General features: G+C 39.7%; 1 protein-coding gene across 1 annotated transcript in view; it reads right to left on the bottom strand.

Annotated features, from left to right (window-relative positions):
- Nucleotides 1-20360, bottom strand: part of CFAP58 (cilia and flagella associated protein 58) — a 115556-nt gene that overhangs the window by 74103 nt on the left and 21093 nt on the right. The window contains exons 7-9 of the mRNA XM_069567700.1: nucleotides 18799-18958; nucleotides 13726-13808; nucleotides 9858-10049 (exon numbers count right to left, since the gene is read on the bottom strand). Of these exons, the coding sequence (XP_069423801.1) occupies nucleotides 9858-10049; nucleotides 13726-13808; nucleotides 18799-18958 (435 nt within the window). The remainder of the gene's footprint in view (nucleotides 1-9857; nucleotides 10050-13725; nucleotides 13809-18798; nucleotides 18959-20360) is intronic.

Below are 20360 nucleotides of genomic sequence, written 5' to 3'. Positions count from 1 at the left end.
ATGATAATCAAGGAATGGAGACAACCAATAATCTGAGATATGCACAGGGTGTTATGAGAGAATTAAACACTGGGAGAGTAATAGGGTGGCCATACACATCTTATCTAAGAAGTTAATATTTGGTATTTACATAATTTGTGAGAACTACCTCTTCCTTCTTGTTCCTAGGTCATCCCACCCAAGGACTCCTTCATCCCCAGGCTCTCTCCAAGGCCTGGAGTTTTTGTTCATTATCACAGCAGAAGGCATGGGTTAGGCCAGTAAAGTAATGCCAATCAATATTACCCCCAAGACCAACACAACACTGTAAAGCAATTATCCTCCAATAAAAAGTAAATTAATAAAAAAGAAAAATAAATGAAATACAGAAATTCCAACAGAAAAAAAAATTACCCCCAAGAATACATAATACATTTTTCCAAATTCATACACAGAAAAGAAAAATTTACATAGCCTGGGAATTATCTGATTCTTAAAAGTTTGAAGGAACTTAATTCTAAAATAATTAGGCCCCCAGTGACAACACTGGAGCTAATTCTCTCTCAGATGTTTTGGTGGCTTCCATGGTTATTAATCTTTCTATGGTTTCTACTTCTCCTTGAGTGAAGCCTTGATGTGTGTACATATTTTCAAGAAAAATATCTGTTTCAACCAATCTTTTACATTTATGCAACCAAGTTGCACAAAGTCCTTTTTTATATTCATGCATTCATTTATTTGGCTGCACTGGGTCTTAGTTGCAGCATGTGGATCCTCCGTGCTCAAGGCAGCATGTGGGTTCTTCAGTTGTAGCATGCAAGATCTTTTATTTGCAGCATGCGGAATCCAGTTCCTTGAAGTGAAGTGAAGTCGCTCAGTCGTGTCCAACTCTTGGTGACCCCATGGACTGTAGCCCACCAGGCTCCTCCATCCACGGAATTTTCTAGGCGAGAATACTGGAGTGGGTTGCCATTTTCTTCTCCAGGGGATCTTCCCAACCCAGGGATCAAACTTAGGTCTCCGGCATTGCAGGCAGACACTTTATCCTCTGAGCCACCAGGGAATCCCTAGTTCCTTGACTAGGGATCAAACCTAGGCCCCCTGCATTGGGAGCGTGGAGTCTTAGCCACTGGACACCAGGGAAGTCCTTGTACAAAGTATTTTATATTATTTTGCTGTTTTATTTTTATTAATTTCCATCACCCACTTTGTGTGGAAAGAAAATGGCCCAAGGTAAGAATATATAAAGACTCAGGGATGAATGGCTTGCATTGTTGGTTAGGGGGCTTGAAGGAACAAAATTAGAAAACTTGAGAAGAGGAGGTCTGCGGAAGAGGCATGTGGGTAGATCTGAAATGAAAAGACATTTCACTCCTTCTTCCATCATCTCTTTGATCTGTCCCTTGAAAATGAGTAGCAGGTGGCCTTTTAAGGTACCACCACTAGCAACTAAAATGTTTAAGTTAGGAACAAATGGGAAACCTAAATAAGGTATCCATTCCTGGATCTGTTACTTGTTTGATTTTTTTTAAAGAAAGACACTATCTTAGCCCCAAATGTAGCCTTTCTATGGACATGACCACCTTCCTTGAGGTCAGTGAAATGAATAGATTGAAAATACTTTGAACAGCATCATCAGCATTCAGAATATCAAGCAGCACATCAGAGAAAAGAAAAAAATTGCTCGTTCAATCACTTAGAGAAGTATTACAGAAAGAATAATCCTTTGCACAGACAGAATAATGCTCCAAAGAAAAGATGTAACCAAGGGCATTTCTTTCTGGGGCACCCAGATAGCCAGGTTCATCTTTTTGCAAACAACAGTACACAAAGTCTAACTTGTTTCCAGATTCTTGAAGCTGGGAGTAATAGGAACCCATCATGATACCAAAAAGATCAAAGGTTATTTCATTTAAATGACAGCAAAAAGTTTTAAAGTATAGAAACAAAGGGAAAAGACAATTCACAAAGCAATTTAGTTCCAAGTGTTAGGACTCAATTTTTTTGAAGGAAATCATTCAAACCAATGTCACATAGAGGTTCAAATCCTGAAAATTCATAAAATGTGCGGAGTATTGGGTAGACACAAAACCCTTCATCAGCAAAATGTTCCCAGTTTAAAAGGATATATAAGAGAATACAAAATGCCAGCTATGGGTCTGGAGCTTAATTAATTGATTATACTTTAGATACCTCAAACCAACTCTGAGATAAATCACATCCAAAGATAGAGAGTTTTATTACAGCCAGAGGGTTGGAGAGCCTAGCATGCGGAGGCCTACTTCAGAGGAGACCAGAAAATGCTTACAGAGCACTGTGAGGGCACAGTCTCAGTTTATAACCTACTGCCTTTTCTTTTCCTGTTAAAACAACCTGCCAATAGAAATAATAGTGAGATAAAAATCAATAACGTTGCAGGAAATCTGCAGCCATAGTCAAAACATCATATGTACTAAGGCAGGAAGAGAAAGTAGGTCATTGAATTTGGAATCTTTTAACTTGCAATTGATGAAATATCAGTACAATAAACTTTTAAAGTAAGTTTTTCTGACGTGGTGTCAATGGTTTGAATGCTGACAATGCCTTTACTTCCATAATAAAACTGGAAAACTCACTCTCAAAAAGAAAAGAAAACTGTTGTGCCCAGTCATGTGAACTTTTAAGTCTTCTCTATTTGTCTTGCTTTCTTATTTTATCCTCTATCTCAAATTCAGGGAGGCATATCTATGTTTCTATCTGTTTTTAATAACATGTTATCCAAAAATGAAGGCTATAATATCTGCCTAGGAGGGCTATAATGAGGATAAAAGTGAGAAAAATTATATTTATGTCATAAGTACCAGGCATATCATAATTTAATCATTTAATAAATGTTAATAGACTATCATGGTATAACATTATGTGATATTATATGATATCAGCACTTAAAAAATCAATTCGGTTTTTTTCTATGGATCACTCTGTTCTCCTCCAGGAAAAGAGTGATCCATAGTACAATTATTTCATTACAACATGAAAACCTTATGATTTGTGTATGTCCCCTTGAAGGCACTCTCCAGAGTTCTACCCTATTAAAGATGCTCTGTATTAAAAACTTCAAATTAATATTGAAAAAACAGAAACTTCATTTTATTATGAAGCACCTATTCAGTGAATGATATTTCTTTGATCAGCTTCTGCTATCCTCACTTACTTCTAAATCCTTGAAAGCACATCATTATTCATTTCTTGGAACCTCTGTCTACAAGAGCTTTGCTTGACATTGTTATAAGGCAAATAAGCAGGGAGCTAGGAAACTTGTTGGTAGGAATTCATTGTGAAAAATGCTTTTCAGTATATAAGAAGCCTGGGAGGAGATAGCTAGAGTTTAATATTTAGAATGAAAAAGAAGGGGGTCCTAAAATGAGCCAAATGCATAATGTGCAGAATGTTCCCCAGTTTTAATCATTAACTAGGAAAGATCTTACCTAAAATTTATAAAAGTCTAGAAAAGAATAAATATGGTGGACCATAACGTATAATTGGGCTTCTCTAGTAGCTCGGTCAGTAAAGAATCTGCCTGCAATGCAAGAGACCTGGGTTCGATCCCTGGGTCAGGAAGATCCCCTGGAGAAGAAAATGGCAACCCACTCCAGTATTCTTGCCTAGAAAATCCCATGGACAGAGGAGCCTGGTGGGCTACAGTCCATAGGGTCACAAGAATTGGACATGACTTAACAACTAAACCACCACAACTTATAATGCCACTCTTGGTGCCTCTCAATTTAGCTGAATAATAAAATTTATACTGCATCAGAGGAAAAACCATGAAGATAAAAAGTGCTGAATATATACTGTGTAAAATATCTAGTGGGGAGCTGCTGTATAGCCCAAGGAGCTCAGCTCAGTGATGACCTAGACGGATGGGATGGGGTAGGGGGAGGCTGAAGAAGGAGGGGATATATATACACATATAGCTGACTCACTTTGCTGCACAGCGAAACTAATACAAAACAGCAAAGCAATTATACTCCAATAATAAAAGAAAAAAAGTCCAACTATAAAGAATAAGTGCTGAAACACTATAGTAGCTTGTCATGGCTCCATGAATATTTGCTCCCACCACCTCTATGGGAGGAGTCTACTTGCCCTTGCTGTTGAGGCTGGGCCTGGACATGTGACTTGCCATAGCTGATGGGATGTCAGAGAACATTAGGCAAGTACAGACTCATGAACTGTGCTTGCGTGGTTGGGTCTGTCCTTTGCATTCCTTCCATTCTCCATGAGAACAGTGTGCATGTCCTGGAGGATGAGAAGCACACAGAGCAAATCTGGACCCAACCCGCAGCCCCAGGCCAAGCCCAGCAAGCTCAGCCCAGATCAGCTGACCCTTGTCAACTACAGGTGTGTGAGTGAGAAATAAGTGCTTGTTTTTGCATGCTGGTGAGACCTGGTTGTTGTTTATTATGCAGTAATATCATGGCACATGTTGACTGAGACAAACACATAGGAAAGGCTTGGGATTCTGAGCCATCCAATTCTGGCACAAAAAGGAATCTTCTTTCTCATTTGCAAATGCCAAGTTAAATTAATAAAATGTAATGTAGGGCTTTCAGCAGCTTAGATTTCACCTTTTTTTCCTTCTAAATGAAAAGAATCAGAAAGCAAATGTTGACACTGTTTTTGCAGCCCAGAAGAAAGAGGAGATCCGGCCAGAAGTCACTCACAGCTAAAATTGCCAATAATTCAGATAACATTGTCCGTCATGTCAACCTATTTCAAAAGAATTTAAAGGCGAGCAGACCCATAAGTTTAAGAAAGTTTAGGCACTCAGTCATGTCCACTTTGTGACCTCATGGGATAACAGATTACTGAAGAAGAATTTAATATAGATACCTAAAAATAAGTCTTGACTAGTTGATTCAGTGGTCTAATTATGCTTTCCATTCACCCTTTCAAAATATATTTGAATACCTATTTAATAAATAAGTAACATGAAGAGCTCAAGAAGACTTGCCCTCAAGGAACTTGTAAATGGCATGAGGCACACTCAGAAACGCAGATAGGGTAATAACATCAGATTTCTTCACCTGCCAGAGAGGGGAACCAAGTACAGATGGATTAGAAAACATTTTAAATAAAGCTCCTCTAAGGTTTTATTGGTCCTTGACTGAAAGGCAAGGTTTTTTAGTATTTTTTCTTTGGAGCAAGATACTAAAGTAATATATATTTTTTTCAGAAAATTTGAAGAACACAAAAAGCACAAAAGAGGTAAATTAAAAACGATCTGTATCCCTACCATTCAGAAATACCTAGTTTTCACATGTCGATCCATTACCTTCTACCCTTTTTCCTGTTAAAAAAAAGGAACTAGACTTCAGCTTTTTCCTCTTGCCTAACTCTCAGACAGTACTTTTCTTTACCTTTGTGGGTTAAACAACATACAGACATAGGACTTCCTCCCAGAGCAAGTCTATGAAATTTCTCTTGTCACTGATTTTGCCAGAAACATGCTCAATCTGCATGTACAGTTCCTTCTTCATCTCCAGAAAATATTTTCTGTTACTTCTTTGATTTGGGGCTCAGTTCCTCCATCATAGACCAGCAACCTATAGGATGCTTTTTATTCCCTATCCTTATCTCTTACCCTCTCTTTGATCATTTTTGTCTTTTGTTTCCACCTATATTCTAAGAGTATGAAGAAAACCTTGGAAGAAAAGCTTTGACCAACCTAGACAACATATTAAAAAGCAGAGACATTATTTGGCTGACACAGGTCTGTCTAGTCAAAGCTATGGTTTTCCCAATAGTCATGTATGGATGTGAAAGTTAGACCATAAAGAAAGCTGAGCACTGACGAACTGATGCTTTTGAACTGTGATGTTGGAGAAGACTCTTGGGAGTCCCTTGGACTGCAAGGAGACCCAATCAGTCCATCCTAAAGGAGATCAGTCCTGAATGTTCATTGGAAGGACTGATGCTAAAGCTGAAGCTCCAACACTTGGGCCACCTCATGCAAAGAACTGACTCATTGGAAAAGACCCTGATGCTGGGAAAGACTGAAGGCAGGAGAAGGGGACAACAGAGGATGAGATGGTTGGATGGTATTATCAACTCGATGCACATGAGTTTGAGCAAGCTCCAGGAGTCAGTGATGGACAGTAAAGCCTGGCGTGCTGCAGTCCATGGGGTCACAAAGAGTCGGAAACAACTGAGTGACTGAACTGAACTGAACATTCTAAGGGAACTACTCAAGTTTGCACTCCACGTCACTGATTCCATTTTCCACATCAGTTCTGTTCTTTACTAACTTACTAACTTCAGTGTGGATTTTAAATCTACCATTGCTTGCTTTGAGTTGGTTTGAGGTCTGTATGTGTTTTAGTCTCTTTACAACTGTTCCTTATTTTATCCATCACTTCCTTTCTTTATCTTTGTTTTGTCTTAGAAGTAATGTCATCTTGGACTTATAACCCAGATGATAGTCCTCTGTCCTACCGGGGTCACACTGTTCTTAACCACAACAGCAGAACATCTATAATCTTCATTTTGTGTGCTAGGAAGCCCAGCATGACCAACCTAGAAGCTCCAAGAATTCTTAGAGGAATTATATTTCTCCTATTCACTGTGGCTTTGATTTCCTATTTCAATAGAATTCCAGATTCTCGACTGGCACTTTTCTCTGGCACATATGGTTCCTTTTCTAGGTGTGTTATCTCACATCCCACATCCCTCATCACCCCGTCCCTGCCCCCACAAAGCACAATCCAGCCACAGGGTTGATGCAGACTGTCACTGAAGGTTGCAGATACAGAGCACAGTAAAGAACTTAAACTTGACCATCGGAGGTCCCATGCTTAGCACCTCCTCGGTCATTCCTGCCCTGGGAACTGGTCCTGTCTCCCAGAAGAGCCCAGCCTACTCTCTCATCTTCTCCTATCTCCCCCCATTTCCTGCTCACCACTGCCCCTCTCCTTCCCAACTGCAAGCAAGTTCAAGGGGCTGTGAATTGAGGGCCAGGTGGACTTTTCTCAGTTCACCTCTACTGGCTTTAAAATTCTCATCCAATCTCTTTTCTTCTATTTTAGCATGGCCTTATGTCAACCTTAGTGTTTGATGCCATTAAAACTTTTTATCTCTGTTACTGACATTTAACAAGAAGTTGAAAATAGCTACATTCAAATGCCACTTTGAACAAAAATTCTGGGCTGTTTATCTACAAATTAATTATTTACTTGCTTATTTATGAAATATTTCATAGCATTTACTATGTGCCAGAGATCATCCTAAATACTTTACCGACATTACCTCATTTAATTTTCACTACCCACCCCATAATATAATGACCCGAATCCTTTTTGTCTGCACACAGATAAAATTTAGGTCAAATCATATAAATAATTTTGCATTTTGTTCTTATCAGGTTCATATTGTGACCATATTCCCCATTTTAAAAATATTTTTCAAACGTGATTTTACTGGCACATGGCAAATTTGCACAATTTATTTTGAAGAAATTCTTTTATAAAAATCTTTGCATTCTTATTCTTCATATACTCAGTTTTTACAAAAGAAATTGTGGGGTCAAAAGGATAAACTTGGAACAACCCACTTTAGAAGGAAATGAAAATATCAGTTTCATGACATCTTCCCCCAGTCCCTGGTATTATTCCTCAATTTCCTATAAATAGGATACATGAAAGGGAGCTTTCTGTTTGTGGGAATGAGGTACTTGTGTGTGTGTGTGTGTGTGTGTGTGTGTGTGTGTGTGTGACAGTAAAGAAAGAAATATGAGAAGGTGTCAAAAAGATATATATGTTTTTAATAAGAAGTCCAGAGGTGACACAAGTTGCTAGATACACACTGTCAGGAGTTAAGTAAGAGAGAAAAATTATAGTTGATAAACAATATTTTAAGAACTTGTGCTTAAATTATTTAGGTGACCTGCAACCTTGTGCAGTTAAACATCAGAAATTGTGAAAAAGTTACCAGCAAAACTTGGTACCAGTATCTCTCCTTCATAAGGAAAGAGAGAAACACACGATCCTATATTAAAATCAGTGACAGCAATCTTTTTTTTAATCACTCATCATCTATCTATTTGTTCAACCCAGTTTTGGTACCTACTATTTACAAGCATTTACTATGTGCTGGAAATGAAGAGAAGATAAAGTCCTTGCTCCCAAGAGCTCACTACAAACAAAGGTATAAATAAAAAAAGTACACTAGAAGATGGTAAGAGTTCTTCCAGAGATATCAACAAACTCATTAAGTAGGAAGTGACTAGCTCTGCTCTGCCTAAGGAGTTAAAATAGGTTTGACCCCAGACATGAGCATTTGATTTGGGTACTGAAGCATGAATAAGAATTTTTCATTCAGAGAAGGGGGAGGAAAGGGCTTTCCAGATAAAACAAAGAGCTTAGCCTCTGTTGCATAAGTCAGAATATATAAATTGCTGTGTCTTGCATGGGTTCAGTTCAGTTCAGTTCAGTCGCTCGGTTGTGTCCAACTCTTTGCGACCCCATGAATCGCAGCACACCAGGCCTCCCTCTCCATCACCAACTCCCAGAGTTCACTCAGATTCACGTCCATCGAGTCAGTGATGCCATCCAGCCATCTCATCCTCTGTCGTCCCTTTCTCCTCCTGCCCCCAATCCCTCCCAGCATCAGAGTCTTTTCCAGTGAGTCAACTCTTCTCACGAGGTGGCCAAAGTACTGGAGTTTCAGCTTTAGCATCATTCCTTCCAAAGAAATGCCAGGGCATGGGTTATAGGTATGTAACAAAAAACACTGATTCGCTCTACCCATAGGTAGGCCAGGTGGGACGTGGGCAGCTAGCATCCCTGGGTGAGCCCCTCCAGCCCTGCACAGGCCCATCCCCCTCATTCCCACATACTGTAGACATGCTATTTTCTACAATGCTGTGATGCAAAGAATGTTAGGAAGCACTGCTCCAGGTTGCTGAGAGATGACTGAGGTTTGTAAGGCTGGGAGTAATAATAAGATTTCACTGGAATCCTTAACAACTCTGACAGTGTGATGGCAACCAGGAGTGGCGGGAGACTGACTGCCAGGAAGGAAGCCGTAGGAGGCTACAACAGATTATACGTTCAGAGATAGTCTCTGTCTCACCAGGTAAGGATCACCCTTAGTAGGATCACACTGCTGCCCGAGGATATCAGGCTTGATCACGTAACTCCCTTTGATCAATGAAATATGAGTGGACTGACCCTTTACCCTTCCTTTGCCAGCAGAAGCTCTGAGAGCATATCAAAGGTTCACCATTACACAGTTTTCCCTCTATAAGAGGCCAACACATTCCAACAGAGTCCATCTGCAATGAAGAGGACATGAAGCAAAGCTGTGGCTGACCCTCAAAGGTCATTAATGTGAACAAAACATAGATCTCTGTTGCTATAAACGACTGAGACCTGACGGTTATTTGCTACAACTTAATCCGACGGATACAGAGGCTAACAAGCTTAGTCACACTAGAACATGAGTGCCTGAACTGACAACTAGTCCTCTCAGAGTCAGTAAATCAATCAGTGGAGCTTCTTACATGATCAAGTTGCAAGAGGAATATGCTGTTTTACAATGGCTTCCAACCAGGTGTATGAGGATCACGGGGCATCTTTTACAAGGAGGACATGTCCTGCCAGGGACGGACTGATCACATGCATTTGTGTTCCTCCAAACTTACGTTCTGCAAATATCTAATCAGCATTTGTTTACTCTAAATGGGCAGTAGCTGATTTGCTAGCAGAGCTTATTGCCCGCTATTTTAAATCTACATGTGAATCACAAGCTGCAATCTGAATAATCTGTCTTTGCAACAATGTGTGGCAATCAGAAATAACACACTGATGCTCTACCCTTTCCATGGAGGAGTTGCTTACTTTTTGGGTAAGGTCACTGGCTTCATTGATGTACCGATCTCGCTCCTTTTCCAGTTGAAAAATGATCTTTCTCTGCTTCTGAGCTTCATCTTTGTAGTTTTGGATTTCTTCCTCCAGATTCCTCTTGGCTTGTTCGTGGAGCTTTACCAGGTCTATCTGTTTCTGGGTTGCACTGACCGCCTTAAGCATATTCTGAAAATAAGGACAGCACCGAAAAATGTTTGTGGGTTTTTGGTTAAATTTACTTGTTGCCTAAATCCTAAAATAATCAGGTGCATTGTTTGGGAGATGAATAAAAATAATCATATTTTCTACAGATTACTAAGAGCTTGTTATGTTAATTTTGCATAGAGCATTATAGACACACTTAAAAAGGCACTAAGAGACAACATCCCTAGGAAGCGGGCCTATATTGCTCCCATATTAGGGGTAGGAAACTGAGAATGAGAAGATAAGCTACTTGCCTACAAGTTCATGGCCTTCCCCAGTGGCTCAGTGGTAAAGAATCTGCCTGCAATACAGGAGGAGCAGGAGACACAGGTTTGATCCCTGGGTTGGGCACATCCCCAGGAGGAGGGCATGTTAACCCATTCTAGTATTCTTTCCTGGAGAATCCCATGAACAGAGGAGCCTGGTAGGCTACCGTCCATAGGCTCACAAAGAGAGAGACATGACTGAGCACATACACAGATACACACAAGTTCACACAATAGGGGAGGGACAGAGCTAGGATTTGAATCCTGAGCTGGCTGACCCCAAAGCCAATCTCTATTCCAACTCTAGCCTTTCACTTGTGCAGTTAGAAGAGCTGAACCTAAATCATGTATCACAGGCTTTGACTACAAAATAAAATAAAAACCTTCCTATTAAAAATACAGATAGCCAGAATTAACATATGACCCAACAACATCACTTCTGGCTATCTACTCAAAAGAACTGAAACAGGTGTTCAAACAAAAACGTGTACCTGAACATTCACAGCAGCACTATTTATAAAAGCCAAAAGGGCAAAACAACCCAACTGTTCATCAACTGGATGAATAAATAAACAAAATGTGCTATATCCATACAGTGGAGTACTACTCATCCATAAAAAGGAATGAAGTAGACACGACGAGATGCTTGAAGCTTGAAAATATTATCCTGAGTGAAAGATGTCAGACATAAGAAGTCACATACGGTATGACTCCAGTTTTATAAATATCCAGAATGGTCAAATCCACAGAAACAGAAAGCAGATGAGTAACTTCCAAGGATGGGAGGAGGGGAAAGTGGGGTGTGACTGCCTGACAGGTACAGGGTTTCCTTTTGGGTGATGAAAATGTTCTGGAACTAGATTCATGATGTTCTACACAACATTGTGAATGTACGAAATGTCACTAATGGCAAGTTTTGTTTTCTGTGTATTTTACTACATTAAAAAAGAATTAACCTGGTTTTTAAGAAAAAAACCACACAGATGCTCACATCCCAACTCCAGAGATTCCGTGGATCTGGGATGGGACTCTGGCACCTACATTTTGGGAGGGGAGGGGGGAAGCTGCCCTGGTGGTTTCTGATGCTACTACAATGGAAGTGCCTTGGTTTGGCTGCACAAGAAGGCAGGTTGTTCCTCGGGAACACAGAAGGAATACAGAGCAACTCTGCAGCCATGCTCATGATGGACCACAGCATGTCTGCTTCTAGAGCCACAGCTGAATGGACCCCGCGCCTTCCGAAACAGAGCCTCTAGATTTTTGTAACTCAGCAGAAGATGTAAACTCAGGAGCTGTTTATTGGCGATAGCTTTTTTCTGCCGTTTGGACAGGGAAACAGAGAGAGAGATGATTTTACTGAAAGACAGAAATGAAGCTATGACTCAGCTGGAAGTCTAGTGGTGGGGGGAGAGGGCTTTCTGTGCATCCCAAAAGTGAAAGGCCAGGTTTTCATCGTTCCTGAGGCCCAGATGTATCCTTAGGTTCTACATTGCTGTTTAGTTGCTAAGTCGTGTATGACTCTTTGTGAACTCATAGACTGTAGCCTGCCTGGTTCCTCTATCCATGGGATATTCCAGGCAAGAATTCTGGAGAAGGTTGCCATTTTCTTCTCCAGGGGATCTTCCCAACCCAGTGATCAAACCCATATATTCTACACTGGCAGGCAGGTTCCTTACCACTGAGCCACCTGGAAAGCCCCCTGGGTTCCACAAGGCACTTCGTAATCCCTTCCGAAATCTCTAACCAATACAGACCTGCAGTCAGGACTGAAAACCACTGGAATATAAATTGGTTTAAAAAAAAAAAAAGGACATGAAACTTTGGTTGGATGACGACATAGAAAAATGGAAAAGGTCAACTTTACTTTCAAGTACTGAATTAAACATTTGCTCTATGAAAGATAAAGTCCCTTCAACATGACACTGAGAGAACCAAATATATGAACATTGCTGCCTGTCAGAACTATGTCACTCATTCATTCAATGGAGGTGGCATTCCAAGTCAGTGAGGAAAGGACGTATTATCAACAAAGGTTGACTGCACACCTGCAGAGGAGCAGGCGCTCTGTCAGGCGCTCTCCCCTGCAATGGCTGGGAGAGACAAAAAAAGTTTAAAAAGTACCTGCCCTCAAGACGAAGCTGATGTAGTCAAATTAAACAAATAGGTGTAAAATTAAAATGTTAGGTGTCCTATTGTGGCAGAAAATCCAAAGGCGGTTTACCAGAACATACAAAATATAAATGGATTAAATGTTGTATATGTTACAAAAAAAGTTTTTTAAAAATCTAACTCCAACAATAGTATTTATATTATTTTTTATTATATTATTTATATATTTATGTTATTTATAAACTTATGGAATAAAGGCACAGTTCTAGGATTATGCAAAAAAAAAAATTAATGACTTTCTGAAGGAGTGCTCAGCATGTAAAGATACTTAATCTTCTACTCTTTTCTAAGATTCCCTAAATAGTCTGCTCTAAGCTACAGGATAATCTACTTTGTTAACATTTATTCATTTCTGGGAAACCTAAAGAAATATTAAAATAATAAATATTAAAGTAATAAAAATTGAAATGAATGAATATAGGCTGTATCTACTTTGATAAGATGAAGCTCTCCTGACCAAAAGCCAGCAAGCTGTCTGCTGTGGAAGCAGCCTCCCCACTCTACACCTGGCACATTGCTCATGCTTCATTCTCCCTGGATGGAATTCTTGAGCAGGAACACGTAGCCTAGACCTGTGAATGTAGTTAATCTCCTCAGAGTGACTGTCAATGGAGGTAATCCTCTGGAAGGGGCTAAGAGAGGAAAGGGGGCTGGGGGCGGGGTCTGTAAGCTTCACGCTCCCTCCAGCCTCTCCCTCAGCTTTGGACCATATTGGGCTCAAAGATTAGGAGGTATAAGCACCAGAAGCAGAAACCAAGCCCTCCAACACTCTGGAAAAGATAGGGAAAGGTTAGAGACTCTTGGTATGGCCAACTGGCCATCCTTTAAACACCTAAAAGTTAATTAGAACTCACTTGTATTTTCTGGATTGGCACAAAGTTGCAAATTATAGATATTAAAATCAGAAATCTTGGTCAACTGCTTAGATGCCAAATAAGACGCCAGCAATAGGAACAGAAACCACAAGACTCTCCACAATCCCCTGCTAGTTTATACGATAATTTTTCAAAGTGCCTTTGTGCTCACAGGTGATACTGTGGTTTCAGTTCACAGCCAGTGAACGTGGATATGGACAGCTGCGTAGAGGACAATGGAGCACTATTATTAGTTCTAATCTACTTTTGTTTGGCTCAGAGTTTTCTTTCCCCTGCAACCGGTTATAGGCAGATATTATAGCACTAAAGAAAGACATTTATTCACCAGTGTTACTGTAACAAACGCACCTTATTCAATATGTCCCTTTCTCTCAGAAGCTCATCCATTGCTTTCTTATCAAGTTCTGCTTGTTTCTTTGAGGCCTCCACCTCTAAATCACCAGAGAGAAAAACAATAATAAATATAGAGAGAGCCTGCCAAGAAAGAATCTGCCAAAGTGACATGAAAACTGCTTTATATATTTATCTGTAGCTATAAAACTGCTTTCTGTTGAGTGGTACGTGATCTTCATTATAACTCAGTGAGGTAAGTCTTCCCATCCCACTAAAGAGATGGAAACTGAGGCTTAGAGACCCATACACCAAAGGTCTGCACCCAAGAGGTGACAGGGCTAAGGTTGGGAGTTTGGTCTTTCTGACTCCAAAAAGTCCTAGTTATTTAGTCCTTTTAAGTTGTGTCTGACTCTTTTGTGACCCCATGGACTGTAGCCCTCCAGGCTCCTCCAGACATAGGATTTCCCAGGCAAGAATACTGGAATAGTTTGCCACTTCCTTCTCCAGGGGATCTTCCTGACCCAGGGATCAAGCCTATGTCTCCTTCACTGGCAGGCAGATTCTTTATCACTTTGATGCTAGGGAAGCCCCAAAAGCCCTTGCTCTCCTGAAATATTTTTTATTATACAAGTAATTAGAAACACAGGAAGAAATTGGAAAATAAACAATTCCAAAAAATAAACTAAAGGGAAAATTTTTTTAAAAAATCAGAATCTAGGAAGGGGCATATGTATACCTGTTAATATTCATGTTAATATTTGGCAGAAACCAACACGACACAATACTGTCCTTCAAATAAAATAAACAAATTTATTTTAAAAAATCAGAATCTACTTAAGATTTTGATGTGTCTCTTTCCTGACATTTTCCTATGCAAATACATGTGTGTATATAAATATATTTATACCCCACATGCACCAAGATGGAGCCATAACACACATACAGTCTTGTAACTTGCTTTTATAACTAACCAGTATAAATAAATACCTCTCTATAATATAAATGTGTATCTACATCAGCACGTTTAAAGACTTCATATTTCACTGTATAAAAATGTTTATTAAGCCAATTCTTATCTTAACATTTAAATTGCTTCTTTTTATTTTTTGTTTTGCAATTATAAGCAATAATCTTATGAAAGTTCCTGCTCATTTGGTCATCTAGGAGAGGAAGTCCTTGAATCAAAAGTGATTTTCTTTTTAAAGACCTTTTTCTCCAGCTTCTTGATGAAAGTGAAAGAGGAGAGCAAAAAAGTTGGCTTAAAGCTCAACATTAAGAAAACGAAGATCATGGCATCCAGTCCCATCACTTCATGGGAAATAGATGGGGAAATAGTGGAAACAGTGTCAGACTTTATTTTGGGGGGCTCCAAAATCACTGCAGATGGTGATTGCAGCCATCAAATTAAAAGACGCTTACTCCTTGGAAGAAAAATTATGACCAACCTAGATAGTATATTCAAAAGCAGAGAGACATTACTTTGCTGACTAAGGTCCGTCTAGACAAGGCTATGGTTTTTCCTGTGGTCATGTATGGATGTGAGAGTTGGACTGTGAAGAAGGCTGAGTGCCGAAGAATTGATGCGTTTGAACTGTGGTGTTGGAGAAGACTCTTGAGAGTCCCTTGGACTGAAAGGAGATCTAACCAGTCCATTCTGAAGGAGATCAACCCTGGGATTTCTTTGGAAGGAATGATACTAAAGCTGAAGCTCCACCTCAATAGTTGACTCATTGGAAAAGACTCTGATGCTGGAAGGGATTGGGGGCAGGAGGAGAAGGGGACGACAAAGGATGTGATGGCTGGATGGCATCACGGACTTGATGGATGTGAGTCTGAGTGAACTCCGGGAGATGGTGATGGACAGGGAGGCCTGGTGTGCTGCTATTCACGGGATCGCAAAGAGTCGGACACGACTGAGTGACTGAACTGAACTGAACTGAACTGAACTTTCTCCAGCTGCCGAATTTCTCTCCAAAAATTAATAGCAGTTTAAATCCACACCCAAACTAGAACTGCTATTACCATTCTCCTTGATCTTTGACAACCTGATAGCTTTTCCTAAACCAGTATGTCTATATTTAATTCACATATCTTTGATTGGTAGTGAGGTCGACTACTTTCTCATGTTTCATGATCAATTATTTGTTTTCTGTTTTTCAAATTGCCCACACTAGCCCTCTGCCCATTTTTCTCATGAATTATTTACCTTTCTGTGAATTTGAAAGAGCACCTTATATACATTAATAATGACGATACTAACTCTTTGGCAATATTTTAGCCAATTTGTCTTCTTATACAGAGCCTGTGGGGGCTTCTCTGGTGGCTCAGCGGTAAAGAATCTACCGCCAGTGCAGGAGACACGGGTTCAGTCCCTGGGTCGAGAGGATCCCTTGGAGAAGGAAATGGCAACCCACTCCAGTATTCTTGCCTGAGAAGTCCCATGGACAGAGGAGCCTCGCAGGCTACAATCCATGGAGTCACAAAAGAGTCGGGCACAACTTAGCAACTAAACAGCAATAGAGTCTTTTGTCGCTAAAAAACAACAACAAATAGTCTTAATTTCATTAAATCTCTCCATCTTGGCTTTACTGTTCCTACATTTGACCTTAACTTTTTTCCCAAACAGTAGTTTATTGTCATACTATCATTTTCTTAATAATCCCACTGCACACCAGTATGAAACAACACCTTTTATCTCAGGTGATAATCACGAGTCTTTTTGTAGCCTTTCCAATCCTTTCCATTGATCTGTTTATTCACACATTTTCACTAAACTATTTGATTACTAAAGCTTTATAATACATTTAAACACCCGGTAAAGGCTAACGCTCCCTTCTCACTCTTCTTTTCCAGAATTTTATGGCTATTGTCACCTGTTTATTCTTCTGGAGGAACCCTAGAATCAGTTTTGAAGTCCCAAGCAACATAACTCTCTGAAATTTTTATTGGAAATATTAAGTGTGCAGATTAATTTGGACAGATTTATATCTATACCATATTGAGTTTTCTCATCCAGGAACTTGGTGTATTGGTCCATTTTTCAAGTCTTCCTTTATACCCCTCAAAAGAATTCTGTAGTGTTTTATATATATAGGTCTTACAGATATTTTGGTAACTTTATTCATAGATATTTTATTACTTTAGTTGCTATTGTGAAAGGCGGGTCTTCCATCATACATTGTAACTGATTCTTTGTAGGAAAGAAAGCCATTGATATCTATATATTTCTTTTATAACCTGCCACCTTGTTGAACTCCTATTAGTTCTAGCAATTTTTCAGTTCGCTTCTTGGATTTTGTGGCAGGAAATCATAACCTATGGGGGCCTCGTGCTCCTAACCATTATGCGCAATGCCACCGTCTGATAGGGCACATCAAAAGGGAGTGCTCCCTAAGAAGAAATAACGATGCTAACGAGAGCTACAAAATAACCAGAAGAGAGAGCACGATGACTTCTTTAAACATGATTTAAGAATGAAGAATTGGGGTCAATACTTAATGGAGGAATTTTTTCTGCAGGCAGCTTAAAACAATTGCCTGCAAAAATACAGAAATGTTAACATGGGAATGCTTTTGAAATTCACTAAGCCAATCACAAAATGTGCTCTGCCAGTTCTACCTTTGCGTGTGTGTATCTGTCATTGAAGATACTAGATTCTAAACTCATGCTGCACTGTAAGCATCCTGAGGGCAGGAAGCTCCAGGCACCCAATGCCTGACATAATGCCTGCACACAGTCTGGACTCAGTTTATTGAATGAGTGCATAAATGGAGAAATGATCAATATCAAGACATAATGCCTGCACACAGTCTGGACTCAATTTATTGAATGAGTGCATAAATGGAGAAATGATCAATATCAACTGTAACTGTGCCTCAGTAAAAGAGCATTTCTGATGTCTTAGAAGGAAATATATTGGCATTTCTCAAAGACTTTAGTGACGAATATTTCTAACAATCTTATCTAGAGATCTAGATTTTACTTAACTTTAAGGGAGGCAATGTACATGTTTATGCTTCTGGGTATGTCATCTCAGTCAGTGAGTTATGGCTGAGTTCAGTGAGGTGTTCCTGCCTCACATTTTCTGGTGCAGTCAGAAGTCAAATCCCAATCCCTCTGTCTCCAAGTCTCTGAGCTGTTTCTATCACACCATATTTAACTAGTATATACCATATTTTAAATTATATTCTTTTTCAGGAGGGGATAGAATTCTCTTATTACTTTTATAAGCAGTAATATATCTGGATAATAATAGATGACATTTAGTAAGCACTTACTACGTGCTAGGCACTGTCCTTTCGATATTAGCCATTTCATCCCCAAAAGCTAAATGAGGAGGAGGTGGGATCTGAACTGAGGCACACCTGACTTCAGAGTCTGTATCCTTAACGATGTTTCTATACTACCTGGCATCCTGTGGCACTTAAATTTTCCTTCCACAGGTCAAAGTGATAGTTGGGTAGAATAGGGATTTGCCATATGGTAAGAGGAAAGGAGTTGGAAGCCATTTATTTTTGTCTTGCTGATTCTGGGTACACTATTGTCTCATATACTGCTCATGGGGAATATTGAAGTTTCATTTTTCCTGCATATTCTGTGAAAAAGAAAACTGAAGGAAGGATCATGTAGAACCCAGACTTAAGAGTATACGTGTGTACTAAGTCACTTCAGTAGTGTCTGACTCTTTGTGACCCTATGGACCATAGCCAGCCAGGGTCCTCTGTCCACGGGATTCTCCAGGGAAGAATACTGAAGTGTGTTGCCGTTTGCTCGTGCAGGGGATCTTCCCAACCCAGGGATCAAACCAGTGCCTCTTATGTCTCCTGCTGTTACTTACTTCATTGACAAATCCTGAGCAATACTTTGGGCTCAGTATAATCCGTTGAGAAGTTTTTTAAGGTAAGAAAGTTCAAAGTATACAAAATGATGTCTCCTCCATATTATCTACTTACTAGTTTCAATGTTGCCTCACTGAATTCATTTCGCATGGTTTGTGCTTACATGCATGGAGTTGTCAAAAGACATAAGTCACCAATGAAATTGCTCATAATCTAATAAAAACAAAACACAAAATGATTCTTGGTTTACCTCTCTCTAGTCCCAAGATCTGATTTTTCAGGGTTTCCTTGTGCTGTTCCACTTCTGCCTTTTGATCTTCAATCTGGTGCAATTTCTTATGGATTTGTTCTCTGATTTTGTTGAGCTTCCCAATGTCAAGGCGCATCTGATGGACTTCTTCCTCTTTGGCCTGTAATTAGTGAGAGAAGATTACCAGGGATACTTGGTCAGTAAAGGATCGGTGACTGGATGATGGTAAACTCAGAATCAATAGAAGAACATTCTTTCTAGGTCAGTGCAGAATTATTTTGTGGAATTAAATCAAAACACACACTGTGTAGTTTTTGAGAGAAATTGAAAAACTCTAGCCTCTGAATAAAATATATGGTTAAATGAGCTAAAAACAATGAAAAAGACACCTGATGTCTCAAGATACCATTGAATCGTTGAATCAAATAATATAAGAATGCCGAGCTGTATGCATCATAAATGTGTGAAATTTGTGTACAAATGTTGTATTGATTACCAACTTTCAGACTCACAAAGAGATCTCTCTTGTAGGTTATTAACATGCTGTAAAATATTGGTCTTTTGGATCCACATTGCCACTGTGGAACGACTACATACAATAGAAATGTCACTATCCCCTTCCTCAGAGTACATTAGTCTTGTCTTTGTTCAATAGCTCAGACATGTCTGACACTTTGCAACCTCATGGACTGCAGCATCCCAGGCTTCCCTGTCCTTCACTGTTTCCCAGAGTTTGCTCAAACTCATGTCTTTTGAGTCAGTGATGCCATCCAATCATCTCATCCTCTGTCGTCCCCTTCTCCTGCCTTCAATCTTTCCCAGCATCAGGGTATCTTCCAATGAGTCAGCTCTTCACATCAGGTGAATACTTGGTGAAGTATTGGAGCTTCAGCATCAGTATCAGTCCTTCCAATGAGTATTCAGGGTTGATTTTCTTTAAGATTGACTGGTTTGGTCTCCTTGCTCTCCAAAGGACTCTGAAATCATCACACTCTGAAAGCATCAATTCTTCAGCACTCAGCCTTTTTTATTGTCCAGCCCTTACATCCTTACATGACTGCTGGAAAAACCATAGCTTTGACTAGATGGACCTTTGTTAGCAAAGTAATGTCTCTGCTTTTTAATACACTGTCTAGGTCTGTCATAGCTTTTCTTCCAAGGAGCAAGCGTCTTTTAATTTCAAGGCTGCAGTCACCATCTGCAGTGATTTTGGAGCCCAAGAAAATAGTCTGTCACTGTTTCCATTGTTTCCCCATCTATTGCCATGAAGTGATGGGACTGGATGCCATGATCTCCATTTTTTCAAATGTTGAGTTTTAAGCCAACTTTTTCACTCTCCTCTTTAACCTTCATCAAGAGGCTCTTTAGTTCATCTTCACTTTCTGCCATAAGGGTGGTGTCATCTGCATATCTGAGGTTATTGATATTTCTCCTGGCAATCTTGATTCCAGCTTGTGCTTCATTCAGCCTGGCATTTTGTATGATGTACTCTGCATATAGGTTAAATAAGCAGGGTGACAATATACAGCCTTGACATAATCCTTTTCCAATTGGAACCAGTC

This window comes from Ovis canadensis, chromosome 22, assembly GCF_042477335.2.
Source record: "Ovis canadensis isolate MfBH-ARS-UI-01 breed Bighorn chromosome 22, ARS-UI_OviCan_v2, whole genome shotgun sequence".
Taxonomy (NCBI): domain Eukaryota; kingdom Metazoa; phylum Chordata; class Mammalia; order Artiodactyla; family Bovidae; genus Ovis; species Ovis canadensis.
This window is presented reverse-complemented; position numbering and strand designations above follow the sequence as displayed.